Source organism: Drosophila gunungcola, unplaced genomic scaffold (assembly GCF_025200985.1).
Source record: "Drosophila gunungcola strain Sukarami unplaced genomic scaffold, Dgunungcola_SK_2 000045F, whole genome shotgun sequence".
Classification (NCBI taxonomy): Eukaryota; Metazoa; Arthropoda; class Insecta; order Diptera; family Drosophilidae; genus Drosophila; species Drosophila gunungcola.
Window position 1 is genome coordinate 664,637 of NW_026453213.1, and position 11,958 is coordinate 676,594.

At 51.1% G+C, this 11,958-nt stretch overlaps 1 protein-coding gene across 1 annotated transcript; it reads right to left on the reverse strand.

Annotated features, from left to right (window-relative positions):
- Positions 1–898: 898 nt before the first annotated feature.
- Positions 899–2,383, reverse strand: LOC128264012 (proline-rich protein 12-like). The gene is made up of 3 exons (XM_052999292.1): positions 2,339–2,383; positions 1,991–2,269; positions 899–1,747 (listed from the first exon to the last, which is right to left on the reverse strand). Exons 1-3 carry the CDS (start codon positions 2,381–2,383, stop codon positions 899–901), a joined length of 1,173 nt encoding a protein of 390 aa, XP_052855252.1.
- Positions 2,384–11,958: the final 9,575 nt, after the last annotated feature.

Below are 11,958 nucleotides of genomic sequence, written 5' to 3' on the forward strand. Positions count from 1 at the left end.
CGCGGCCCTTCAGCTGCTGCTGCTCCTCGTCGTCGTCCTCTGCGGCGTCGCTCCTCGTCGCTCTCCTGCCTCGAAATTTGTGGGGAGTTTTAAGACTCCTCACATTTCCCCCTTTCTTCGGAAATGTTATAAAAGTGGTGATCTTCCCGCCCCTGTTGTTCGTTCATTCAAATTCCCCGCCAAACTCGTTCTCCTCGTTCCCCAAAAGACTTCAACTTTCCCTAAACTGTCCTCGTAAGACTCCCCCCAGCCTGTTCCCCACACAGTTCCCAAAACTGCATCTCGTTCCTTAGACCATTCCCCGCGTAGAATTTGAATTTCCCGCCCAGACATTTCCCCGTGTTTGAAATCACCATTCCGATTCCCGTCTTCTGGCCACTCGTCTGGCACTTATCGATAGTGGGTCCAGCATTGCCATCGTTGTTGCCGTTATCGTTATCGTTTCCGTTGTCTTAAGTTGCCTCCGTATGACCGTTTCTTGAGAAATCCAGTATTTTTTTGTACCCATCGATCGCAACTATCGATCGACCGCCTCACGGCCTCGTTGTTTTGAAAAAACTGGTAGGTAAACTTGCTGCTTGTAGTTTTCTTTTAATTAACGACTTTTTCTTTACAGCGACACGATGACCATGATGCCCCTGACATGTCTCGGGGTGCTGACCCTGGACCGCGTGCCCCGGGAGACCCTTGCGGCAGCAAGTGACCCCCCCCACGCCATACCCCTGCGGCAGCCTCGTGTTCTCTGCCGGCCCGCGTGCTTGGCCCGCGATCCCCCCCCTCACCACCCCCTTCCGCGATCGGCGGCTGCGGCGGACCACTCTTTTTTTTTCCTGTGTTGTGCTGTGTTGTGATCCCCTGCCCAAATAATAACTGCTGGGCTTCAATGCTGGGATCCGCTTTATTGGGCCTTAAACACCCGCACCCGGCCCCCTGCTACCTTTACTCGGTAGCGCTGTTCCCCGTCCAGCACGAGCTTGGCCCACCTGGCCTTCCCCTGCCTCCCTCGCTGCCGTCGCGCTTCTTCGGCCACCCGCGCCGGCCACTCCGCCTCCGGAACCTCCGACCATGGTTCCGCGCCCTCCGACTGCTGTCTCCGCAGCGTCGGCCTCGACGGTGGGGCTCGCGGCTCCGGGCACGAAGTCTGCCGCGCCAGCTTCGGGGGTGGCGCCGCGTCCCGCGACGTCTCCGGCGGTGATGGCCACTCCCATGGCCCCTTCTCCATCCCCTTCACCAGCCCCTCCTGGGCCTCGCGCTCCTCCTCGGGCGTCAACAGTCCCTCGCGATCGGCCGTCTCCGCGACGCGTTTTACCGACTTGACCCTCGGCTCGCGCGGGTTCAACGGCGGTGGGCGCCGCCACTCGATGGCCTCCCGCATCCGGGCCTCCTCTGCTGCCTCCTCGGGCGCGGGCCGCGTCCACGTGACCGTCTGCTGATGACACCGCCGCCCCTCCACCACGATGGTCCGCAGCGCTTGCGCGACCTGCGCCTGTGGCAGGTGCCACTCCTGCAGCGGTGACGGCGATCGTGGTGGTGGCGTCGGGGCACGTGGTGGCGGTAGCGGCGGCTGCGTTGCCGACGGCGGCTGCGCTGCCGATGGCGACTGCGGTGCCGACAGCGGCGGCTGCGGCTGCTCCTGCGGCGGCTGCATCTGATCCTCCGGCGACTGCAGCTGCTCATGCGGCGGCTGCTGCTGGCCCTGCGGCGGCTGTGGCTGCTCCTTCGGTGGTTGTGGCTGCTCCTGCGGCGGCTGCGGCTGCCCCTGCGGCGGCTGTGGCTGCTCCTGCGGCGGCGCCCACATTGCGGCCTCCTCGGCGTCCCTGAGCCTCTGCTGCCACGCGGCGACTGCTGCACTGCTCGCCGCACGCCGTGCCTCCCATTGGCGGACAGTGACCGCCCGCGCCTCCAAGATGCGAGCCCACTTCTTGGGCTTGCCCCACGGTGGTATCTGCCCTAGGCAGATCCTCCCGAGCCCTGCCGTCGCTCTGCTCACCCGGCGGAAGACCATCCGGTCCCTCGCAGCTCGCCGCGCCGCGTCGTTCTCGTCCGAGGACACCTCGGGACTGACGGTCTCCGTCCCCTCCTCCTCACTCGCGTCCTCCGGACCACTCTCATCGGAGGAGATGGCGACGACCTCTGCGGTCTCCGTCGCGTCTGCGCCTGGGTCCTCCTCCTCGGACGGCAGCTCCACGTCCGAGATCTCCCTGGTGGACTCCTCGTCAGCCTCGCTGACCGGTGACGGGGATCGCAACACCAGGGGGGACGCCAGAAGCTGGAGAACGGAATCGGAGTCCCGTCTCCACTTCGCCACTGGCTGTTCCCTGGCGCGCTCCTCCCTCACCTCGTGCTCCACTCGCTGTTGGGTGTTGCTCTTACGTGCGCTCATGACGACTATCTTTTTTGGAAAGACCTGCACCATGCAGAGCCGGAGCTGACGAAACCTCGGTTCTTCCGCGTATCCTCGGTTCCGTTATTCGCGGAGACGTGTACCGGTAACGAGACTCGCTCTCCGCTCTAAACCCGTGTGATGTTTCAAAGTAACGGTGCCCTCCGTGTACACGCCTCCTACGCAACCCGTGCATGTGTGCGTTTAGCCGGTAACGGTGCCTACGGCTTTTAAAATCCTCCCTGTCCCGCTCTCGCGCTCCTGATGTGTGTGCTTGTGTGTGTGTGCTTGACCGTTAATTTCGATACCGTGTATCGTCCTCCCCCTTTCTTCGGTTAGGGTACAGTGCTCCTCCGATACGCCGGATTTGTTGAGACTGCCCCTCTTTGCTTTGGGGTTTTAACTGGCTTATGTGCGTTTTCCCTTCTTTGCCCGTGTGTTCGTGCCGCAGGTTGCAAATAACCGGAGAATCGAAATTAAGTATTTTAAACGGTCCCTCGTATCTGGGGGCCAGTTTCGCCGCGAATCCTTCTGCCGCCTTGGATAGATGGTGCTCCTTGGCCCATACCGTGTCTCCAATCTGTGGTTTCCAAGGGCGCCTCCGGAGATTGTAGTGGCGCGCCTGATCCTGCGCCGCCTTCTCCATGTTCCGTCTGACCAGCTCGAAGATTTCGTTTATTTTTTTTGCATTCTCCGATGGGGTCTGGGTTTCCCTTCCTGTGCCGGTGGATTTTTCATCAAACAACGCGCTCGGTAACCTGGGCTCTCTACCCTGCGTGACGAATGCCGGCGAATACCCTGTGGACTCGGCTACACTAGTGTTCACGGCCAGCTGCAATTCCGGCCATTTCTCATCCCACGTTCTCTGGTCTTGTCCGGCAAACTGGGCTATCATTGTTTTTACAGTTCTATTGGCCCTCTCCGTGGGATTTTCTTGTGGTGTGTACGGGACTGTGAACTGGTGCCGCACTCCCAACTCTGTCAAGAACCGCTTGAACGCCCTGCTCGTGAATTGCACCCCGTTATCGGTGATCAAGACCTTCGGCACGCCGTACCTTGAGACAATACTTTCCCGGATTGCCTTTTCCAGCGTCTCTGTGGTAGCCCTACGCATTGGCACTATTTCCGTCCATTTCGAGAACCGATCTACGAGCACTAGTAGCATCGAGTTCCCGTGATTCGACCGAGGAAGCGGCCCAACGAAATCGGCGCATACTGTGGCCCAGGGCACCTCTGGGATCTGTGTGAGCATTTTTCCGGCTGCCTGGAGCTAACTGGGCTTGTACCTGAGGCAGCTCTCACAATTCCGCACGTGCTTCCTAATGTCGCGGTGCATGCCCGGCCAATAATACCTCGCTGCCACCCTTGCGATCGTCTTCCGGCTGCCCATGTGTCCGGCTGTCGGCATATCGTGGTTCTCGGCCATGACTCGCTGCCTTGACCCGCTTGGTACGCATAGCTTCCATGCGACCACATCCTCGTTGCCTGCTCTGTGAGGAATGTGCCGGTACAGCCGGTCAGCCTCCACTAAATAGTCCGGATATTTTTGGGGGTTCTGTGCTATCTTGGCCCTTATGTCCCTTATCCAGCTACATTCGGCTTGTTTTGCTGGCTGACCAGGTGACTTCGTTTTCAACCTTCGGCAGGTTTCAGGTAAGGGCTGCCGCGACAGTGCGTCCGCCACAATATTCAGCTGTCTTTTCCTGTATGTGATTTCGAAGTCGTATTGCTGAAGCTCCAGTGCCCACCGCGCGATTCTGCCGGTTGGGCTTTCAAGGTATGGCTTTAATTTCCTTATGGCCCACACGATTGCTAAACATTCCTTTTCAGTGGCGGAGTAACTCTTTTCCGACTGGGAATAGGAGATCACCCGCTCACCCTGGTCGGAATTTTGAGTAAGAATGGCGCCCAGCCCGTAATCGCTGGCATCGGTCTGCAGCACAAACGGCTTTGTAAAATCCGGGCATGCCAAAATTAGGTCGGCGACCAATCTTGCCTTGACAGCTTCAAAGGCCTGCTGGTGGTCGTCGGTCCATTCCCATTTGACACCCTTTCGGAGAAGGGCGTTCAGCGGATGCACTAGTGTGGCAAAATCTAGCACAAAACGCCTGTACCACGACGCCACTCCCAAATACTGCCGCAGTTCTTTGGCAGTTGCCGGTGGTTTTAGCAATGCAATCGCTGATACCTTTTCTGGATCCGTCCCGATGCCTTGGTCTGTAATGCGATGCCCTAAGTTTTGAAGTTCCTTCCTGAAGAATTTACACTTTTCAGCGTTTACTTTCAGGTTCGCCGCTCGCAGTCTTCTGAATACTTCCTTTAGGTTCCGCATGTGCTCCTCTAGTGTCCGTCCGATGACGATTATATCATCCTGATACGCGAAAGCGTGCGGCATCATTTCGGGTCCAATTACCTGGTCCAACGCCCGCTGGAATGTTGCTGATGCCGAGTGTAAAACGAAAGGCATAACTTTCCATTGAAACAGGCCCTTCCCTGGCACTGTGAATGCGGTGTACTGCCTGCTGGCTGCCTCCAACGGTATCTGCCAGTACCCGTCCTTTAAGTTGGTCCAGGATGTAGTTGATCATCGGCATTGGATATGCATCCTTCACGGACTTTGCGTTGATCTGCCTGAAATCCACACATAGCCTCCATTTCCCGTTCTTCTTTCTCACCATGACTATTGGTGAGCTGTACGGACTCCTTGACGGTGCGATGCAGCCCTTTTCAAGTAGCTCGTCTACTTTGGCGTTGATCTCGCCCTGCATTTTTGGATTTTTTGGATAGTACCGCTGTTTGACCGGCTGATCGTCCTTCATGGTGATCCTGTGTACTGCCACGTTTGACGTGCCTTGCAGATTTTCCAGGCTCTCCAACTCGGTCTTTAAAAACTGGTCCACATCCTTCTCCGAAAATTCCTTCGCGGCTTCCACGACTGCTACCGACAGTTTTTCCTCTAGCCAGCCTCGGTGTCTGTCCATCGCCGGTATCATCACTCTGTGACCTGCGCATTTCACCTCGGCTCCGATTTTGGTGAGGAAGTTCCATCCTAGCACCAGTTCGTCGATCAATCCTGGGAGGATCGGCAGCTCCATTGACACTTTTCTTGTGCGAAGTCCGATTTGAATTTCTAGCTGCGATTTTACGTCTCCGCATCTACCGTCCGCCATCCGTACTTGCCTCTTTGTGGGTCCAACCTTTCCTGCCGCCTGCAGCCTGTCCCCCAGCTCTTTGCTTATGAAACTCGCTGTCGCGCCGGTGTCCACCGTGGCCTTAACGTTCGCGTCACCTATGAGCACTGTGGCGGACAGTTGCATTTCTTCCGCCTTCAGGTCGCCCATTATTTTTGAGAGGCAGCACCTTACGATCCCTGGCCGCCCCTCGGAGGCTGGGATCGTTGCGCGTTTCCCGAACAGCACTCCACCGTTCGGACGCCTATCTTTCCGCATCGCCAGCAGAACGTGAGTCGCCGATTCCGGCACTCCTTCGTCCAATGGTTCGCGCCCCCGCATCTGCGGCAAGCGTTGGCCGGATTCTGTATAAATCCACTGCCATCGGCTGGTGGTCCGTGTTCCTGCGGCGTATGCCTCCGTGGCGCCTCCGTGTCCTACTGGCACCGCACCCTGATCTGCCCTTGGCCTTGGCACTGGGCGGTTCTGTGTCCTCTGGGAGTGGTTTTCCATTTCAAACTTCTCCCGTTGCTCCTCCAGCTCCTCGAACTCGTCTGCCAGCGCCATCAGGGTGTCTAGGTGCCGACACTCGTACGGCCGGATAAACATTCGGAGGGCCGGCGTGCTGTTCTCCTTTATCCTGTTCAGGACTTCTTTGGCAGACATTCCCAAGGGCCGCATCATCGTCTGCATGTGCACCATGTAATCTTTAAATTTTTCCCCGTATGTCTGCCTCCGCTGGCTTACCTGGTCCGCTAGCTTCTCCATGTAGCCTCAAGGAAGGAAATATCCTTGGAAGCTGAATATGAAGTCCCCCCAGTTGTCCCACTGCCGGTTGTTGGCTATGAACCACTTTAGGGCTCTGCCCTGCAGCAGCTCTGGCATTGCTCATGGGATCTGGTTTATATCCAGACCATATGTCACGGCTGACCACTCCACCTGCTCCAGGAACTCCAGTGGCTTGTCGTTGCCGTCATACCGAAAGTTCCACTCTCGGACTTGCTTGGCCACCTTGGCGTAGTCCTGCGGATGTGGCCGTACGCTTTCTTTCCTCTCGCGGCTAGGCTTGCTATAAGGCCTTCGGCATCTGCGGCTGTTAGTTTGAATTTTGGCATCGGCAGCTTCCGGAATTTGACCTCCAGACCTGCCACTAACTCTGCCACTACCGGGTCTTCTGTTATGCGGTCAACCGTCTCTGCCAGGGTCTTCCTCATCGCCTCTACCGAGCCCTCGAGTTCTATTCCCAGAACATTGCTCACCTCTGCGAAGTCCTCCTTCCTGAGATTATAAATCCAGGACTTTCCCATCTTTGATCTTTTGTTCTCTTGGTCAGGGCAATCACTCATGGGCGATAGATGTAACGACCTGATTTCTATGTATTCTCGCTCGCTACGTTAACGGGCGGCTAGCTCAGAAAGGTTATGGGTTCGTTCCACCAAATTTATATTGGGTGATTGCCTTTGACCAAAGAATAACGCCAGAGTTCTGTTGGGCTCGTAATTGTCTTTATTCGTCTCCTTACACAAGCCTCGCGGCCCTTCAGCTGCTGCTGCTCCTCGTCGTCGTCCTCTGCGGCGTCGCTCCTCGTCGCTGTCCTTCGCGTCTTTCGCTCCTCGTCGTCGACTGCTTGCTGGTATCTGACTCGTGACGGCTCCTTCGAGACTCTGGATGTTATGCGAACCTCACTTTCGGGACCGGCAAGGTGTTTCGCATAGCAGGTAGAATGAGGTTTTGCCTTTTCGCCTAGCCACCTTTATCGCAGGCTCCCTAAGTCGGTTCGGATTGTGTCGGTAAGGTGTATCGCCTAGCAGGTTGAACTCGGTTCGACCTCTTCGCCCAGCCACCTTAATCGCAGACTCCACGCAAGGAACTCCCTGAGCTCGATTTAACCACGACCTAGCACCCGTTGGATCTCAGCGTTAAAGCCTCAGCCTTGTAGACTCTCAGTCGTTCGGCGTCTCGACTTTGCGATCTTGATCCTGGTCCTCGGCACTTGATTAACTTGCTACTGGTCTCCCGTACACGCACTCGCTTTGATTCTCGCACTATTACTCCTTCTGTGCTGCGCTTGCGCCGCCTTTTATAGCCTGTGATGGTCCCGTTATTTCCCTTTTCCAGCTCGCGTGATCGGGTCCAAGGTCCACTGCCGCACCGTTAGTTCACGGTGCGTCCTCTTTGTGCGGGTCCGAAGTCCGCCATTTTACCGTTCGACCCTGTTGCCCTTGCCGTGTGAGGGTCCAATGTCCAGCGTGGTACCGTTAGTTCACGGTGTCTCCGCTTTGCCCGGGTTGCCCTTGACTCCTCCGGCATTCTCGCCTCCTTCGCTGTTGCTATGCAGCTCTCCTGCCTCGGAATTTGTGGGGAGTTTTAAGACTCCTCACAATTATTAAAAGTTCTTTATGCAGTGCGATTTTAAAGACAGATATGTCCATTTAGTCAGCGATAATTACTGGTTTGATTAAAATGTTGGTATTTAAAACGTCATATTTTGCTAGTCTGATTGTGTCAATTGAATTTTGCAGATCAAATGTTAATAATCGTAAGCGATGTCAGTCCATACAAGCCAATTAATTGAAACGTGAGGTATGGGTCGACTGACCTAGGTTAACATTGTGATCAATGATGATGTTACATATTGTTGATTGCACTTTGGAAAATGCTGGGTCCGTTTTTGAGTCCGAGTGGAAATCTATAGAACTTTTATTTTCCGTTGTTAACAGAGAAGGCGGTTTTATCCCTATATATCTCTGCCAACTCGGTTTGATGAAAGCCCGATTTAAGGTTCAATGTTGTAAAATACTGGGCCACATATGTGCAAGCATCGTAGAAATACAAGGAATAGGGTCAAGCAATAGGATCGTCAATCTTTTTTGATTTAGTTTCCTAAAAACAAAAACGAGCCATTTTTTCTTGTTTCCACATTCATCGTGACTTTTTTATCGACAACCCACACGGGATTGTTGTAAAGTGATACCGTCTGCCAGAAGTTGTTTAACCCCTACATTGATAAACGTTATCTTTCAGATTTTAAGAGCTTAAATCGCCATTTTTTCAAATCGTTAGTCGTGAGTTAGCGTTGTTGAATTTTGCAAGAGTTCAACCATCTCTTTAATTGTCTAAACGGCCTGCTCACGATGCGATAAGAGCGTTTCAAGTGACTGAAAAAACTTACACAAAGGCTCTTGCTCGTCTAAGTGAACATAACGACAACCTAACTCTCACGTTTCTTGATGCCATCGAGTCGTTGTTGAATTTTAGCCCAATTAAAAAACCAAACGGAAATCAACTTCGCCGTTTGCTGGACCAGGCCGCAGCTTAATATTCATCAAAATTCTAAACAAGCAATGGTGATATACATTGTCATCGGCAGATGTAATCATCAACCAAAATGTGTGTTCAACGGTTTTGCAAAGCCATTGCCAATTCTTGCAAGACCTGTGAGGTCGCATCACGGACCTGCTCCTCCAAGGCAGAGAAATACTTATAATCTAGTAGTAATCTAGTAATCGTTTGCAATCACTTAGTCCAGTTGGGTTCTTTGTCCTAGGCCCGATTACGAAATTATTCAGCGCTCACAACTTAAGGAAATGAGCCCAAAAGACAAGCATGGAGTCCCAAAAAAAGCTGGTCTATGCAATAACTGTCTAAGTCCCGGACATCGCATGGCCCAGTGTCCAGCGACATCACACACTGCTCCATTTTGCGCAAACATCACAGTCGTCACCACCAGCTGTACCAGCACCATTGGTTGTACCACCATTACGAGTATCTATATTTGCTGCAAGGCATTCGCATGTGAATAGTTCACATGACAAACAATTCATTCTTGCCACAGTATTAGTTTTTGTTCGAGACGCGTCAGGGACCTATATCCCGGAATCATTCTCACAACGGCTGCAGCTTCGTCGAAACAATCATCACAATAAAGTTGGTAGTATTGGAGAATCAATTACAAATATCACAGCATGTGCAACTACTCAAATTAACTCTCGATTGTCTATATTTAAACTAGCTCTACAATATTCCATATCGTAATTTCCGGAGCTGGAAATTGACACATCGCCGACGAGGAATTTCATCGATCGGGACGAATAGATCTGCTCTTGGACACGGAGGCATTTTTTGAATGTTTGTCGATAGGACAGATAAAACTCGGAGAACATTTGCCAATTCTTTCAGAAGATCTTATTTCGTTGGGTCATATCTGGTAAATATCAACGCCAACGTCCCACACAGACTTCAACATGTCTACTTTGAATGGTGAAAAGAATTGATAAAGGCCTTTAATTACGCTGGCACATCGAATCAATAGACTCAATAAATTCTAGTTCTCCAGAATATTGATTGTGTAAAGATATATACTCAAAGACAACACGCCAGATGGACTGCTGTAGCATATACGTTCACCTGCCGTTGTAGAAAGATCCAACTCTCCTAGGGTATACAAGTGACATTGCTCGTCGTCGGTTCTTGGCATTGGAAAGAAAGCTTTAGGAACAGCCACACGTTCAATCGCCTTTATTAAGGAGTACGAGGATCTTGGTTATATGACGTTGGTAGCTAAGTCCAAATTACTTGAACCACATTTTTATATTCTTCATCGCAAAACTCGCTAAATGCTTCACTGCTCGTGGGACCTACGGTGCGAGAGGATCTGTACGCCCTCCGTCTCCGATTTCGATTAGTTCGTTTTGCTATTTTACTAAAAAGGAAGTCTTCATTTAATGTAGATAATTTTCTTTGCGGAGCAAACAATTTGACAGTGCTGTTAAGCATAATGGAAGAAGTCACCGAAATACTCCGCCGTGGACATTTTTCCTTGGTTAATTGCCATTCCAATCATGTTGTCGCCTCTCATCATGCCATGGCTTTGGCTCCTTAAAATGACCTGGGGTGAATCGGTACCCCAGTCTCTTCAAAAAGCATGGATTAAGTGCTTTGCCTTAAACCTGATTTCGAAATCTAAGAACTGCATGCATTTTGCGATGCGTCAATTCACGCATATGGCTGCTGCATTTATGTGCGATCCATTGAATTGTCTGGAAATTGCAATGTCCAGCTTTTCACGGCCAAATCGCGAGTGGCGCTAGAATGCATTGTTTGGATTATTCAGCAGCATTGTTTCAAGGAGGATCAGCTGCCGTGCGCTCCTGCGTGCATTGTGTGCGATACCGATCAGTTCTGCCTGCAAGTAATGGGCGCCCTGCCACCTGAGCGGATATCCACGGACAAACCATTTCGTCAAGTTGGAGCCGATTTTTGCGGTCCATTAAATACATATTTGCGTATACGATGAAAGGGCCATACAAAATCATACAAGCCGTACTCGTAGACATGGCTGTTAAGGCAGCCCATATCGAAATTGTCTCGGATCTATGAACAAACAAATTCTTGGAAGCGTTAAAGCTCATGATAGCTCGACGTGGACCAGTCTAGAATATTGATTACGATAACGCCACCAATTTTGTGGGTGACGCTAACAAATTACTCGCGTTAAAAAATTCAACTTTGACCCAAGCACTCAAGATGCCAATCAAACATATTCTTCCACCGAAGAGGACTCTAGGGCTGTACACTTCGGCGGTATCTGGGAAGCCGCAGTCAAAAGCGAAGTCATTTTTTAAAACTCGCAAGCATATGTTGCATTTTACGTGGTCGTTGTCATTATATTCAAAATATTTGAAAATGTTGAAAGTTTTATTGGTCGGTGTCATGCTTGCGCAGTGAATCCATACTCAAAAGTGCCAAAAAGTATCGTCAAACGCATTCTAGTAAGCGAGAGTCTAAAATACTCTGTGCATAAGAAATGTAATTGAATTTAATTTTATTTATTGGGTTGATACTATTCAGGCGCTACAAGTACATCACTTATAATTTACTGTGCTAGTCGCATCGAAACATTATTCTAAACTAATTAGGATTAATTATGATTTTAATTTATTTGATAATTAATTTTATTTACTTATTTATTCATATTTTAATTATTTAGTTATTTTTGTTTTGAAGTTTGTATAAATGCTGTGGTTGCCTTGTATTTATAGTTTTGTCAGAATGAACTAAAATTTTAAAATCAATCCAGGTGTCAACATTCATATTAAAGATTTTGTTTACGCTTTCAGTATCATGGTCAACCCTACTCAAGCATATATGAATCTGTATTGAATGTTACCTTTTTCTTACGTCAACTTGCGGCGTCCCTTGTTCCAAATATCTTAATCCCATAAAAGTGAGTAGAAACAACAAAAGTTTTAGCCAACAAGATTGGGTTGCATGTAGTTGTCGCAGTAACCCATATGTTTTCCCGGAAGCAGCATTTCTATGATCATTACATGACAAAGTCTTGCTAAAATAGATACCCAAATTGTTTACTTTCTCAACATATTCTAGCTCTGCATCTCCTATTCG